This window comes from Chaetodon trifascialis, chromosome 14 (genome assembly GCF_039877785.1).
Source record: "Chaetodon trifascialis isolate fChaTrf1 chromosome 14, fChaTrf1.hap1, whole genome shotgun sequence".
Lineage (NCBI taxonomy): Eukaryota > Metazoa > Chordata > Actinopteri > Chaetodontiformes > Chaetodontidae > Chaetodon > Chaetodon trifascialis.
In genome coordinates this window covers 21,957,179-21,972,606 of record NC_092069.1, presented here as the reverse complement: position 1 = coordinate 21,972,606, position 15,428 = coordinate 21,957,179, and the positions used below count along the sequence as shown (strand labels likewise).

The 15,428-nt window shown below is 44.3% G+C and overlaps 1 protein-coding gene across 2 annotated transcripts; it reads left to right on the top strand.

Annotated features, from left to right (window-relative positions):
• Positions 1-1,189: 1,189 nt before the first annotated feature.
• On the top strand, positions 1,190-15,017 carry tmem229b (transmembrane protein 229B). Of its 2 annotated transcripts, none has more exons than XM_070980044.1 (2): positions 1,190-1,514; positions 11,443-15,017. In XM_070980044.1, exon 2 carries the CDS (start codon positions 11,496-11,498, stop codon positions 12,090-12,092), a length of 597 nt encoding a protein of 198 aa, XP_070836145.1. In that variant the 5' UTR covers positions 1,190-1,514; positions 11,443-11,495; the 3' UTR covers positions 12,093-15,017. The 2 variants fall into 2 exon arrangements, with proteins under 2 accessions (XP_070836145.1, XP_070836146.1); XM_070980045.1 differs by lacking the exon at positions 1,190-1,514 and adding an exon at positions 1,902-1,934 and having other exon boundaries at positions 11,443-15,011.
• Positions 15,018-15,428: the final 411 nt, after the last annotated feature.

Genomic DNA, 15,428 nt, shown 5'->3' with positions numbered 1-15,428 from the left:
ACAATGACTCCACACACCTACAGCAAACAATTTGAATGAGGGCAGTAATTACCTCACCTTACTTGTTTTGAGCTCTTAGAGGAAAATATTTTACAACCAGGTGAAATTCTATGTCACTCTGGGATGTTTGCACAATGTTATCCACTTTTAACATGTTTTCTGCTACTTTTATTCTGTATTTGGCTAATATGTAAAGCAGACGCACCTGCAAATGCACCGTTCCTTTACCATTTCTTAATATGAAATGTATGTATTGAAAACAATATATGAGATATCTAACATGAAAGCAGCTCGGCCAAACTGAATTCAATCTGGCAAATGCTGAGACATTGGCAGCCATTACTAGGCTCGGCTAGGCTAGCTTTCAGCAGGACGAGTTTGACTGTCTTTATGGCGGTAACTGGATTTGGCTACAACCTCATTTAGTCAGATACCAAACTAAATTACCAAGTTGCTCATTCATTATCGATGCTATATTTCAATTACACAAAAAAGCCAGGGAGAGAAAGTACGTAGGCCCAAATTTAGATTTAGCCAACGCTAGCCGTGGCTATCTCACCAGCTAACGTTAGCTTTAATTGGATTTGACTCAGCTTTGACTATATGAGTTTCTTTATGTTATAGTACCTACAATTACGCCATGCTGTTGTCTTTTGAGCTTAAATATTTTATTTAATAAAAAGTTATGTGTTAGATGAGAAGATAGAGGAAATTAATACAGCTCTCATAATTGTCCATTCAATATGAAGCTACAGCTAGCAGTCTGTTAGCTTAGTTTACGTAGCTGGAACCGGGGAAAACCGCTGGATATTTGGCAACCCAAAAATAAGCGCTCATAGTGTAAAACTGACAATTTGTTGTTTCAAATGGTCAATTTTACATTTTATTCTTGTACGTATTCAACAGACAAAATACAACGTGCTATTGAGTGCGCTTTGGGATTGCTAGTAGGCGGATTCTGGACGGAGGCTAACTCCTGTTTCCAGTCTTTGTGGTAAGCTAAGCTAGCTAGCAGTGTTCGTTACCGTTAGGTTCATATTGAAGGAACAGATGTGTTGTCTCATGTTGTCACAACTGTTATAAATGTCTTTACATCTGCTTACAGCTTTATGGAGTTTAGGTAAAGTGTTACTGCGAGTTATGCATTCTCCACTGTGTGTTCACGGTAAGCCTGTGTGCCATCCTTCAGGTCCACTCAATGACTTATACGCCCTCCAGTCAAGTAACCGCCGGTCTGGAGGTCTGCCCACTGGGCTGCGGTGAAGAAAGAGTTAACCAAAGATGCAAGAAGTGCGTGAGTCTGTCTGAGCATGTGCTGCTGCTGCTCCTGCTGCTGCAGTGGAAGTAAAATGTGTCAATTTCCAATCGGAGAGCAGAGACACCGTGGAGGAGACGCCGGGGACAACAGACGAGCCTCAGACGGCCACCGCTACATCCTGCACAACCTCGCCGGGTGATGTGTTCTATCCGCCGGCCTGTGTGCTGAGAGAGATACCGCAGAGCTCCATCTGAAGGTAAGACAAAAAACCCGCACTGAGGATGATTCATGTCCGTTTCCTGGAGCCGACTGCTCAGCGACATGGAGCCAGCATGTTCGGATTCAGGAAGCATGGTTATTCATGGGGACAGCATACGTGTGTGTGGCGCTTTGGGGCATTGAAATGTGCTGGTTCTCGCCTTTAACCCAGCCTTAGACTGGACATTGCGTTCTGTTACCTTTTTAATCAGTGTTTGCTTGCAAGTTGGCAGCTGTGCAAGCGCGTTTTCAGTGTTCAGTGCACCGCAATTAATGCGAAGTAAACAGCTGCACATTTTGTTATAAACCAGGATGCGTTCCTCTTCATTCGGCGTGCTTTTGATGCACAGTTGTGCTGTTACACCTGTTCAAATACGGAAAGGACTGGCGATGTAAGCTCAGAAAGAAGACTCTAGAGGTGTTTTATTGTCTCGATTCGAGTATTGTGGATGTCAGTGATGCTTTGGACGGGATAAAACTGTTTCCAAGTCCCCTTCGTCAAATTCCAGGGTGCTTTTTTTTATTAGTACTTGCAGATAACCGTACCGCACTGCTCAGTGGGAAGGACGCGTGATGCTGCAGCGGAGTCCCAGCAGCCGGGCCTGCGCACTGGCCCGTAGTTTCCAGGGACAAAATAAGATGACTTTGGTCGTCTAGCGTAATTACAACCCCTGGAGTTCATGCACAAGAGCCGATCCATCGCTGTCATAATTTCATTTCTTCAGCATGGTCACATTGTCGGATGCCTTCTGCAGAAAAATGCTGCTTTATAAGGCTGTGGGTTTTGGATTTCCAAAATCCCTCATCGATTTATTCCATATAAGGCCTGCAGTTCACTATCATTTGGGGTGAGATAATCCCTTCTGTAGCCTATATCCCCCCCCCCCAGCCTCACACTGCCTGCATTGACATTTTTTGTAACCCACACACCAACCTTCACAGCAAGGAATCCCAAAATGAGAAAAAAACAACATTCAGCCCACCTCAGCGTTGTGGTCTAAATTACTGTAATATTTAGTGCACGCTTACTGCCTGTCATAATGCACTTATGCAGGTTTTTCAGTTCCTGCTTCTTATTTTAGCAGACCATACAGGGGATGCTGGGCACGTGGAGGTTAAAGGCGTAGAAAAGGTCATTGTCGAGAACCAAAATGTTCCTGAGTGTGAGCGAGGATGGAGGTGGAGTTCACACATCAAAGATTCGTAGTCGCTGACTGTGCAGCTTGTTCACGTTTGTCCTCGGCTAAGCGGTGGCATCGCTGCACCTCAGTACGTACATCAGTAAGTAAACGCAGCACGGTTCATACATCTGCGACGTTCAGCTGTGATTCTGACCGTCTTCAGGTCAGTGGTACGCTCAGTCTATTTCTGGTCCAAGGTGTCACGTTCAGTTCAGTATAAAAGTAGGCCTTTACAAGCACTGTTTATAAGGTTAATAGGTCAGCAGCCTGTTATCTACGACAGAGTTATCAGATTGCGATTGTTTCTGTGGCTTTTGTGGTCTTTTAATAGGCTTTTAAGGAGGAAGTCGAGTTTTGTGTTTCGCAGCTGCTTTGAAGGGCGCTCCACTGCTAAAGGCTGCTGATTCCTTCAGTGTCACTTTAAAGATTCTTTAACAAAAGACTTGTTGTTCATGTGCTGATGACCTCCAGTAGGTGCTGCCCAATTAGAAAACAAAGGCACACAAATAGTCATTGTTGAGGCGAGTAAGTGACTTTCCCAATCCTGATGTCCCCTGTGAGGGAGGTATGTTGAAACCAAGTCACAGTAATGACAACACTTTATTTCTGCACAGCCCGGGAACAAAATGTTCCACAGTGAAGACACTAACATGAACATTTAAGGAAATATACAAAGCACACAAAGTCAGGTTTTAAATGACAGCAAAACAACTAGCAAACACCATAGAGCCTGACCAGTGTCGGCTTGTATTGGCATGCACACGCTAGCTAATAATGGCCTGGAAATTGCAGTGTTGATACGCCGAATATATGTGTCAGGTCATTTCGAGAGAGTGTCAACATTAAATTGTTCACCAGAGACACTGACAAGTTTGTTTTTTAACAGAAAAATGTGTCTTCTCGCACATGTCTTGGTCACAGTTCAGTCCTTGTGCTTGTTCATTAAAAAAGTGACATGTGAATATTGGCTGATATATTATTGAATTATGTAAAACTCTCAACACACAAAAACACAAAACAGGATGCTAAACGTTTCACTTTGTTCCAAGCAGGTGACAGTTTAGCTGAAAACCTCTTTTGTTTTTCAAAGATCTTTGTCCCTGAAACCTTCGCAGAGCAGCCAGCATCAATTATGCATTGTCAGTGATTGATTATAAAGCTTCTTTGTCTGATAACAGATTAACATGCGCGTGCATCCCCCCATTAGAGGCATTACCCTCCACAGCACCATGATGACCATGTCAGTAAATCTCCTGCTTTCTCTGTAGCAGCTCCAAGATTTCTAATCTACAGGGCATGACCCACATGCTATTCAGGACAGGGGGCTTAGCTCCCATGTCTTAGGGTCTTTTATTAAACTGCAAAGAGCTCAAGAGTTGTCGTGAGAGTGTGGGGGAGTAAAAGGGGGATGAGAGAGGGGAAGAGTGAGAAGACACTTTCAGACAGGGTTTGATCTGGAAAAGTCTGTTTGGTTAAAGGTGATTTTAGGGATATTTACTGGATGGTTCAGAGATAGGCAGAGAGTAAATTACAGAGAAGACGAGGTACAACAGAGGACCTTCCAGCAGCTTTCAGATTAACAGTCAGAGGAGACAGTAACACGGTGTGCTCTTGGTCCTGAAGACAAAGCACCACACTGATGAGAGAGCAGACTCCACGCTGTACCATCAGATTGTACAGGGACAAGAGGGGCTCTGACTTCTTAATGTGACCCCTGAAGTGACACCTGAAGCTGCCAGTGTGCTCCATCAAAAGTGCATGTCAGACGGTTTAGAGCTGTAGCAATCACGCTTTTTCCTCCTCTTTCTAATACCTACAGTCAGGGTATTGGCTGATTCTGAGTCCCCATGTGATTCATCTCCCGCTTCAGTTTCATTCATATCCCAACGAACTCATTCACTTTTTATATTGTTGGTTGTTATACGTTGTTCCTGAGAGAAACAGTATTTAAGTTCAGTATTTTTATTGTTTGAAAGATAACTTAAAAATTGAAACAGTGTCGAGTTGTCATTCTGAAGCACAGGCTTGCACAGTGAAATACAAGTTGTTTTCCTTTATGCCGCACAAGTAAAACTATATATTATGATATGCCGTGGTACACTTAATCGTATATCACAATAGAAGTATATTAATATAATTCTTTTTATAGACGAATAACCAGATGCTAACTAGCACTGGAAGATGCTGACATATCGTCAAATATTGTGATGTTTTCAGAACATATATTTATTAGTACGCAATAACTCAGAGTCATAGTCATAGCAACTTTAACATGTACAATGTGAGGGACAGAGTTATGAACCTCAGCTTCTATTTCTTCCAAATCAATAGAGCCGTTTGGATGTGAGCCCTTCAGAGTGCAGCTCCCACCGCTCTGTTTACGTGGAGCCCTCCTCCTCCACCACTCTGCTTGTTTTGTTCAGGCTTTCACCTCACCGATATAAAAGGATGGCCACTATAAAGTTATATGAGCCTCTGTTGGCTGTGCAGGCTTTTAGTCTCAGTCCTCATGGCGTCTCTCCAGCTTTATCTCAAGCCGTGCTCGTTTGTGATACCCAGAAACTTGAATGTGTCTCTCGGGGAAGTTACGGATTTAGGGCGGATGGTGTGGAGGCTGGAGGCAGAGGTGTGCTAGTTTGAAACCCTGCAACTGGCAGCGTCAAGTCTTTTGTTTATCACGTGTGTGTGAAATGAGCGAAAAGTGTTTTTGAAGAAACTTGCTTTGTTGAAGTTATCTTCTTCTCTGTATGTCTTCTCTGATCGAGCCGTTGATGTTCTTCATCTCAAGGAGTGCCTGAACCTCCTCTGTGGACCAGCTGATCCTCAAATCCATCCTTATCTTCTAAAATACAGCTGACTCAATAAGTAGAAGAAGTAGAAGAAGAAGAACTTTAATTTATTAATCACACACATGCACATTCCATGCTTTTTTGAAGAACAAACAACACGTCATGCACATGCTTCAGTGAAATTATTCCCCTGCATTTGACCCATCCTGGTGAGTCCTTCCTCCGCGGCAGACCAGAAGTGGTGGGCTGCCAGCCGACCGGCGCCCGGGGATCCAGTTCCTTTCTCGTCACCATTGGTCAGGTGGTGATCTTCTTGCATGTTTTTAGTGGGTTTTTTTTAAGGAGGAAACCCCAGGTGAACACGGGGAGAACATGCAAACAACAAACAACATGCCACACAGAAAGGCCCGTTAAAGGGCAGCAGGCACTGCTGTTGGCTGGCAGCCCACCGCTCCTGGTCTGCCATGGAGGAAGGACTCACCAGGATGGGATAAAAGCGGAGAAATAATTTCACCTAAGCATGGCATGTGCAGTTTCAGACTCTGTAACTCAGCATGTTGTGTGTAGTGATTAATAAAGGATTCTTCTTCTTCTTCTTCTTCTTCTTCTTCTTCTTCTTCTTCTTCTTCTTCTTCTTCTTCCTCTTCTTCTCCTCTTATGGTAACCTGGACTCTGGATGGGCTCTGTTAGCTGTGTCAAACAAATCCTGGTGATATGACGCTTGTGTCAGTTGCATTGGACTCCATTCCTGATTGGTGGTGATGTTGTTGTTTATCTGGTTTTTAAGTCTTTCCTGTTGTGCTTGTATTTATCTGACAGCTGCCACTGACACAAAGAGGGTTTTCCAAAAGGACAATAAAACCAAACTACAAATTACAACTTGGAAATCTAATTTCTCCGCCATCAGAACTTTACAAGCTCTCCTTCTTGCCGTGTTTGGCCAGAATGATTATTAAGGTTTCATCACTTCATGTGTGTTTGAAGGAAAGTGTGCGCTGCTGTCCTCGCATTTTAATGATTATTGCGGCTGGTGTTCGATCAAAACAGAAACATTTTTTTATAAATGACACTTCAAACAAAGCGCATTACGTCTTTGAGGGGTGTTTCAGCTCTGTTTGGTGAGACCTGCTCCAGATGCAGATGTGATGCTGGTCAGAGCCAGCTTGCAGTTTCAGGGGTAATTGAGCTGTCTGTTTGATTGATCGGGGTTCCTCTTTTTTTTTTGTTTTTTTGTGCTGCCTCGTAAAGTTTTCCTGCTCCCTCACCCCCAACGCTTGCTCTGTCCGTCCTTCCTCTTCTTCATCACACACACAGAGAAGCACATTTGATCAGGATCAATTAGTGCAGACTCAGGAAGATTTAAACCTGTCTGTGCAGGTTTCAGGTTAGCGGCACTGCATGAGTACATCATTTTTGTCTAATTGTTTCTGGGCCGTCCTGTCGGCTTGTCAGTGGAAAATACGCTAGAAAACAGAAATCTGTGAGAACAGATGCTTCTACAAGGGCATGTTTCTGGCAGCTGTTGTTTCCATCACCGGTGATGACGCGGTGATAAGGTCACCTTGGTCACTGGAACCTAACTGCATTGGATGCTGCTGGTTTCTATACGCTACGCCGCAGCCTCCCAAAGTGACCTTCCAGAAGTCTGCATAGGCCTGGGCTCTGTGCCACAGCCAGGGAGCCACAGAACATGAACAGGGATTATGTCGTGATGAGGGGTCAGCAATGGGTTCGCTTTCTGATTTAATCATGGTGTCAGAGTTCACAGCTGTCAGTAAGCTGTCATCGCAGCGAAGGCGCCTCTTTGTTTTTGTCTTTTTTGTAGAATTCAACCTTGGCTGACTCCCGTATCGTTGTCTTTTCGTCACGCTCCTCTCTGTTTGTCATCGCAGTGTCTATCTGACAGACCCCTCAGCCTTGTTTTTAACCAGAACCCTCTGTTCAATGCTTGTTCCCTTTCTGTTTCATTTACAAGCTCACACTCAGCCGGTGTCTTCCCTCTGCGTCCTCAGACAAACCTCCATGGTTAAACTTCCCTCCCTTTCAGTTCAGACGGCACCCTGCCTGCGTTGTGTCTCCCCGTGGTCATCGAGAGGTTTACAAAGCAGGCAGCTCTATCGCATTTGCCATTCTGATCTCCATCGCGCTGTGATGTCCTGTAGTGGGGTTCAATAGAGTGCAACGGCGAAGCGGGTTGCCGCAGCAAGAGCTGGCAGGAACCTTGCCGATCGATATTTTGGGCCAATGGGAGAGCTGGCGGGGTGGTGGGTTGGTGGGCGATATCCTACGACAGCTGCAACAACAACAGCAGCAGAATCAAATAGCACCCAGTGTGTGAACTGTGTCACGCTGAGGCAACAAGTCAATAAATATGCCTAAATACGCACACAGAAAGGGTAAGTGGGCGCGTTCTGGCAGCTCAGGGTTTGAAGAGTCTGACCATGAAATCACAGCAACCCTGGTTTGAGTCTGAAGGGACTTGTGTTGTATGTCATCCTGGGTATTTCTCCCCTAAATTTGCTGTCAGCTACAACTGCATCCTGTCTAATAAAGGGAAAAAATGCCCCAAAATAGAGTAAGCAGCAAAATAGTCAGGTAACAATTCATGTGGCTTGTCCCGTGTTAATGTTCAACCTCATGACTGTTAGAGTCAGTCAGGGTTCATGCTGCAAAGCAAAGGAAAACAGTCAGATCAGCTAATTAAAAGGAGCCATACACTGTTGATTCTACTTCTTAATGATAGTAGCATGATATCAAATGACTAATCTGAGTGTAAATGTACATTTATCAGGCGTGAATACAAGGCTAGGCTGCTAACCTCTCAGCAACCATAACCGCAGCTGATAAAGGCGGCGTTTGTGTGCATTTCACACCTCGCTCATTTCAGTAGCGAAGAGGAATTTGCTCTTCGGTTTCAACTTCCCCGTGTTCACTTTGTTAAAGAATAAATGTGTTAAAAGTAGCCGTTCAGTCACTCGCATCATCTGCCTTTGCAAGAATCCACACACCTGTTGTCTGCTGTTTCGTGACACAAACAGATCTGTGCACAGTAAACAGTCTGAGGGATTTCTGGTAATCTGACCGCTGGTGTTGACAGTGTAAAATACATTGTAAAGACAGAGAGAGGCTGCCAAACTTCTCAGGCAGCCATTATGATAATCCTGATGTCTCTGGTATACAAACAAGAGGTGCTGAGAACATGAGATACTTATTTATGGTTTTCGAACAGAAACCGAAATCTTTCCAAAAGATATTCATTGTGTGTATCCCAAAGATGAAAAGACTATCAACATCCAACACACATATAGATTTGGTGAAATATCTCGGCCGTGCCTCCTTCTACCTTTGTGTTTATCTGCAGGCCGTGTGGCTGTTTGACTGTTGCATGGCTGATTATTGCATTCCAAGTTTGTCATCATTAGCAGTTTAGCGGGCATGTGAGCGCTGAACAAGAGGTGTGTGTGCAGGCGAAGGCAAAGAGAGCGGGGGGAATTGAATTGTGAAAAGAGAGAAGCGAATGGGCAGAACGAAGGCATGTGACTCTTGGGTGAGAGATGGGGGTGCGGTAACACCTGGTAGCAAACAGAGAGAGCGCTTTGAAACAGACCAATGATTATTTAGTTAAACAAATGCCTCAGATCTGTCTAAATTTAAGGCTGCAACCGGGAACCAGAAACAGTTCGGCTCTGTCCAAAATTAACAAAATCCTCCTATCAGCATCTCAAAAACTCTTGTTTATGTATGTTTAGTTGTCATTGTTGGAATATTTAGCATGCTAATTAGTTATCTTTAGAGGTTCTGCTTGATGTAATACCATCTGACCAATCCTAACTGTTTCCCTGTTTCCAGTCTTTCTGCTAGGCTAAGCTAAGCTAAGCTAAGCTAACAGGTATCGATCTTCTCATCTAACTCAGCAAGAAAGCAAATAAGCGTATTTCCAAAAATGTTGAATTATTCCCTTACACTTTCTTGTATGGATGTTTTTCACAGTGGAGTGGCCTGTTGCTATGATTAACATCTAATTTGAGATGTTTTGAGGTGATAGAGCCATTTTTCTGTGCTTAGCCCTCTCAGCAGGTCAAAGCATGATGCTCAAAATCTGAATGCAAAACACTGTGTGACGCAGGCCTGCTTGAATAGATGAGAAGCGAGGGAGACTTTCCCAGGCAGGCAGTGAAAAGATGGTATAAAGGGTTTAGGGAGGTCAGTTGGTCCATCGCTGTGGCCCAGTTCCTCACATGAAACCCTTGTTCCTTGTTTGGGAAATGTGCTAATCCCCATGGGCCCACTCTGGGTCCCAGCCAGCCTTTGAAGACAAAAAGAGCCAAAAAATCGGCTTTTGTTCTTCAAACAGGCTTTTGTACTCCTAACCTCTCTGTGAGCTTGTATTTTACAGATCGGTTATGATCCATTGTATAATGGCTGCTGTTATGACACCGTTTCCTCTGGAGGCATTGTATAGTAGAAGATATACTCTCAGTGGCCTTCTCGGCTATGCGGTCTTTGAACTCCTCGGTGTGATGCTGTTCGCCGTCAGTGTTTCTCGTCAGACTTGCGGTGTGATAAATAGAATAGAGGATCATCCAACCCTGCGTGGGCCTCATGACACCTGATACCAAAGCCAGCGTGCGTCAAGCTGCGGGATTTGGAAAAAGAGCACATGATGTAGGCAGTCAGATGATAAAGCTATACCTTACATAAGAAACCCCCTCAGTCAGTCAGTAAATAGCATCGACCGAGGGAAGGCCGTAGAGCTGAAGTGCTCCGTTGTCCTGCTGTCTCTAATTTCAGCCCTCTCCAGCTCAGACCTTCACTGCTGTGTCCTTAATTGAACTTCGGCTTGGCACCATTTGTAATTAAAGTTGTAATCCTTGAGATTTCAGCTGGGATTGATTTGGCAACACCCGTGGTTAGTGGTCATAACACCAAGTGTGGGTTAACAGCAGACTCTCAGTGAGCAGCTTTCAGACAGAAGAATGCAACTGCTACATGTTGTGGTGGAAAATGTATGAATGTGTGTGAACTGCTGGATCGGGATCAGGGTTGAAGTCTTGTGTTGTACAAGCTGGGTCACCGAGACCTCGACACCCTGTTTGACGTGTGAGGAGCTTCTGGGCTGTTGAGTCGTAAATGTTAGAATTTCTTCTTTCTCCTTTTGGGGACTGATTCTGAGTGGATTTTGGTGTTAAGAACAGAATAGAAAGTAGCTAAGAAGAGCTATTCGTGCCCCTCTCTGTGACTGTATCTTGCCTACTGGAAATGCTTTGGTCAGGCGAATCGTGTGCAGCCGCGTCTGTGTAGGATTAGATCCTAATTAAACACACTCATCAAGACAGAGGCTGACCAGTATTTGTCAAAATATAGACTGAACTAGTCATCCTATCTGTTTACAGTGCAGCCAAAAAAATCACAGCCGTGATGATTTTGTGCAAGAAGTTTTCCACGCAACAGCAGGACACAGTAAAAAGAGCTCATTACTTGCTAAGTTGTAGGTGTGCAGAGCATCACCTGCAGCTTCTCACCAGGCAGCAGGGTTTTTTTCATCCAGTACTCACTGAAATATTTAAAACTCACAACTCAAATATATTGTGATGAACAGTCATGGTTTGCACCAACAGCAGTGACGTATGTATTATCTTTTCTGTGGCTTCTTCACAATAAAAGTCACCCCGTGTTTGGCCAGTGGAGTACTTTTAATGTGAAGCAGCAGCAGGCTGTTTGGTTTGATGGCTGATATCAGTGAAATATAATTCAGATGGATTATGCGCTCATTTCCTTTCCTGTGAATCCCTTGTGCAGAGTCCGCCACTGAAAACCACTGTATAGAGAATTAATTACTGACTATAAGCACATTAAATGGCTTTAAACGTCTGTGGCTTTGCTTTCATTAAAAGTCTGACGACCTTGTTGCCTCTTTGTCCATTTCTTACGTCTTTCTCTCCTCCTTCCTCCTCAGACCTGAGACCTCATCAGCACAGACAGAAGATTTGTGTGAAAACAAGAGGAAGGATGGTGACCTTGGAAACCTCGGAGGCTCCGGTACCTCTGACGGCGCTGTCGCGCTGGTACCTCTACGCCATCCATGGCTACTTCTGCGAGGTCATGTTCACAGCCGCCTGGGAGTTTGTGGTGAACTACAACTGGAAGTTCCCCGGCGTGACCAGTGTGTGGGCGCTCTTCATCTACGGCACCTGCATCCTCATCGTGGAGCGGATGTACCTGAAGCTGCGCGGCCGCTGCCCGGTGCTGCTGCGCTGCATCATTTACACTTTATGGACGTACCTGTGGGAGTTTGGCACGGGGCTGCTGCTGCGCCAGTTCAACGCCTGCCCCTGGGACTACTCCGAGTTCCGCTACAACTTCATGGGACTGATCACGGCCGAGTACGCCGTGCCCTGGTTCTGCGCCTCCTTCATCGTGGAGCGCTTGGTCATCCGCAAAACTCTGCGGCTGCGCTTCCACGAGGGGCCCGAGGACGGTTGGTCAAACCACCGGTTGGATGCTGGGGGCGGAAGAGGGGCAGGAGGAACTGTTGGGGGTGGGAGGAGGAGGGAGAGGAGCAGAGGGATGGGAAATGACGCTAACGGCTATCTTAAAGGAGAATGAACGAAGGAAGGACACAATCTGAAACCAGCCCAATTGCCCTGCTACACCTCCTCTACTTTCCTCAGCCACTTTCCATAAGCAGTCCTGCCCCCTAACTGTATCGGGGGAGGGGGGGGCAAACAGACTGGGCTGGTGTGCAGAGGTGTACAGAGTATCAGAACAGCCAGACAACAAAACCTAACTGGGACTTCAGATGTCCAAATCACTCACTGTGCTCTCTCCCGTCAACAGAGGCACAACACCTCCACGCTGCTGTGTTTGCTGCATCTCATAACGCCCCTACCCATTTCCACGTGGGGTTGACCTTCAGGAGATGAGGGTATCTCCTGTCCCACAGACTGCAAGAACTCGGGATTAAAAAAATTATGTGCAAAAAAGAGTGTTGTCACCCTGCAAAGGAACAAATTCAAGAACAATATTTCTGTTTTCTTGAAAGCAGAGAACTTGCTGCATAGAAATCAAAACAAAAAGTAGCTACTACAGCTGTTCTTTTTAAAATGTACATATTGTCCTTTAGTATTATTCAAAGTACTGTAGTAATGTAGCTACAAGAAGCTCTTTAAGAACAACCTGTCCACCATGAGGCAGTGCTCCATGTGTCAGCCTACATCATAAAGAATGTTGATCTGCAGTTAGTGAATACCCACAATTCCTGGAAAAAAAAAGTGCATGAAAAAAGTTGTCTTCCAATATAATCTACATTTCTACGGATCTCGTTCAGCAGTCACACTGAACGTCTCTTTGGGCAGTCTGCTGCTTGTGTGCAGGGACGGGGGGACGGGGGGACGGGGGGGGGGGACGGGGGCGGGGGGGCTCAGGCAGCAGAGCCGGACCGCCGCTTATCACGGTCGGGTCCCGGTTTTCTCCTCCTGACAGCATGTTGAAGTGTCCTTGAGCAAGACACCGAACCCCAAACTGCTCCTGGTGAGCAGATCATGGCCTTGCATGGCAGCTTCTCCGCCATCGCCGTATGAATGTGTGTGTGAGTGTGTGTGTGTGTGCGCGCATGCTAATGTGAAGCATTTTCAGGCGCTAAACAAATGCAGACCATTTACAATAATAGCAGGGGTGCTTTTCCACTGATGGTGACGATTATGAGTCAGGAGCAGCAGCATAAAGCACTAGACCTCTTGGTAATTTGCTTTTTAGTTTTTGTGAAAACCTTCTCATGACTCGCTGTGTGCATGTCCATTTCATGTGGTTTAATGTCGTCTCAGACCCGCCGAGATCACACGAGCCTCTTTTCTTAACTGTCATTCACCGGAAAGTGAAAGTCATTCTACCTGTGAGACAATGTTTTAGTTGTTTTTCTGCTGCCACACGATCAAAAGGGTGTTTGTTCATTGATAAAATACTGCTGTGTGACAGCAGTCGTCAATAGTGAGTAACACAGAATGAACTGAAAAGGCGTCACATTCACAAGTCTTGTCCATCAGAACGCGTTGTCTGTCTTTGGGTTTCCACCACATTTTCACGACCTTTCTCCTTATTTACATCACAGTTCATTTGACAAGTATGTGAAGTGAAGAGCAGGAAATATGCAGCAGATTGTGGTGATTAATTAATTGTTAAATGTCAGAATTTGCTCCTCGTTTATTTCTGAAATGAATTATCAGTCACTTAGAACTGATTTGGTTAATAAGAACTTGTCTGAAATGCTTAAAACAAATTGAATTAGATTAACAACAACTGGATTGTGGTCTTAACTTCACAGCACTCACGTCTTACTCGGTCTTGTCCAGACATTTGGTTCTCCGAGCAGGTGAAAACAAACAGAATAATGCTTCTTTCCTCTGGTGGTGTTACTCTCCGTGTGCATCACGTGAGCAGAGAGATCAAGCGTGGTACTCTCACCTTCATGCGTACAGGAGCTGACGGTTATGTTTTCAGCCTGAGTCGGTGGATGTGGTGCTCCTGGGTCAAGCATAAAACACGTCAGACACGTCGCTCTTCACAGTGATTCCAAGGTATCGCAAGATTGACAGTATACAGGAAATGGAAACCTCATCGTTGATCCTCAGGAGGACCGTTTATGTTGTAGACTCTGTCACAAGGCTTGTCCTGACAATAGTTAAACCCAGCTTTCCCTCCATTTTAACTAAGAGGAAAAAAGATCCAAATCCATGTTTCCACTCCAACACTCCTGGACTATGTAAAGGTGTTAACTGCATCGTTGTGGCTGCAGTGGCGTGCAGTGGTTTCCCTCTGTGAGTCCTGAGGGGGAAAGGCAGCTGCTCCATATGACACATAATTTGCTGCCACCTTGTGTATCAACTGAAAACTGCACCTGGAAAACGGTTCCATAAGCTTGGACAAAAAATTCTTATAAGGACCAAAAATGGAAGGATATCACTTTTTTTATTTGAATGTAATACTTGGTATGCATATGTTTTATTTCTTACATCGATCAACAGGCTTAAAAGCAATAGAGGCTTCTGACCCAGCAATGATTATCAAGCTCAAGGCTGTTACCTTTTTCTCTTAAAAATCTATGAAACTACATTATGAGAAGTGGTATGCAGCTAATGTTTTCATCCAATTCTACTGCTTTGATGAGACAAATCACACAAAAATGCAAAGTGAAGTGTGTTTTCTGCAATATGTGAGAAGGAGTGTTTTACAGAGACGACTTCTCTGTATGTGTACGTGCATGTAAAGTATGTTAAAACTGAACTGATGCTCTGGTATTTTTACCTTGAGGCTGCATGCCTAAAAATGTTCAATTTCTCCTCCAAACTGATTTTATCCATGTGATTATTAGCCCCGTGTACTGTAATGGTTGCTTTTTTTTCTCTTTTCTTTTTTTTTCATAAAAAATGTACGTTTTTAGTGAAATGACTGTACTGTATCACTCACTTTGATTTGTTGATCCATGTATGATTTATCAAACTTTACACTTTAAATTAAATGTATTTATTTGACCATAAAATGAGTGTTTTTGGAAACCTTTCTGTCTGCTGACACCACATGAATCCTTAGATGAGCAGCTTGTTAAAATGACTAATGCTGATCTGTTGTGATAAGGTAAAGAATTCACTTAGCATCAGTGCTAACTGATGTAAGTAAATCGCATACAACTTTTATTTACTGCATACAATAACTTGTTAATATTAAGACCATTTTACATTTGACACATTTAAGTGTTATTCATATTTTTGGTCACAGAGCAACACCACTTTCTCTTATAGGTAATTAAACATTTCAAAATATATTTAAACATGTTTTTGTTGACAGGTTTCCCAAGTTACTTTTCTATATCGCAATCAAAACAAAGATGGCGGTTTGCAGGTTACCTGGACAGGATGGCGCAACATTGAAAACGGGTTTTAAGTGTTT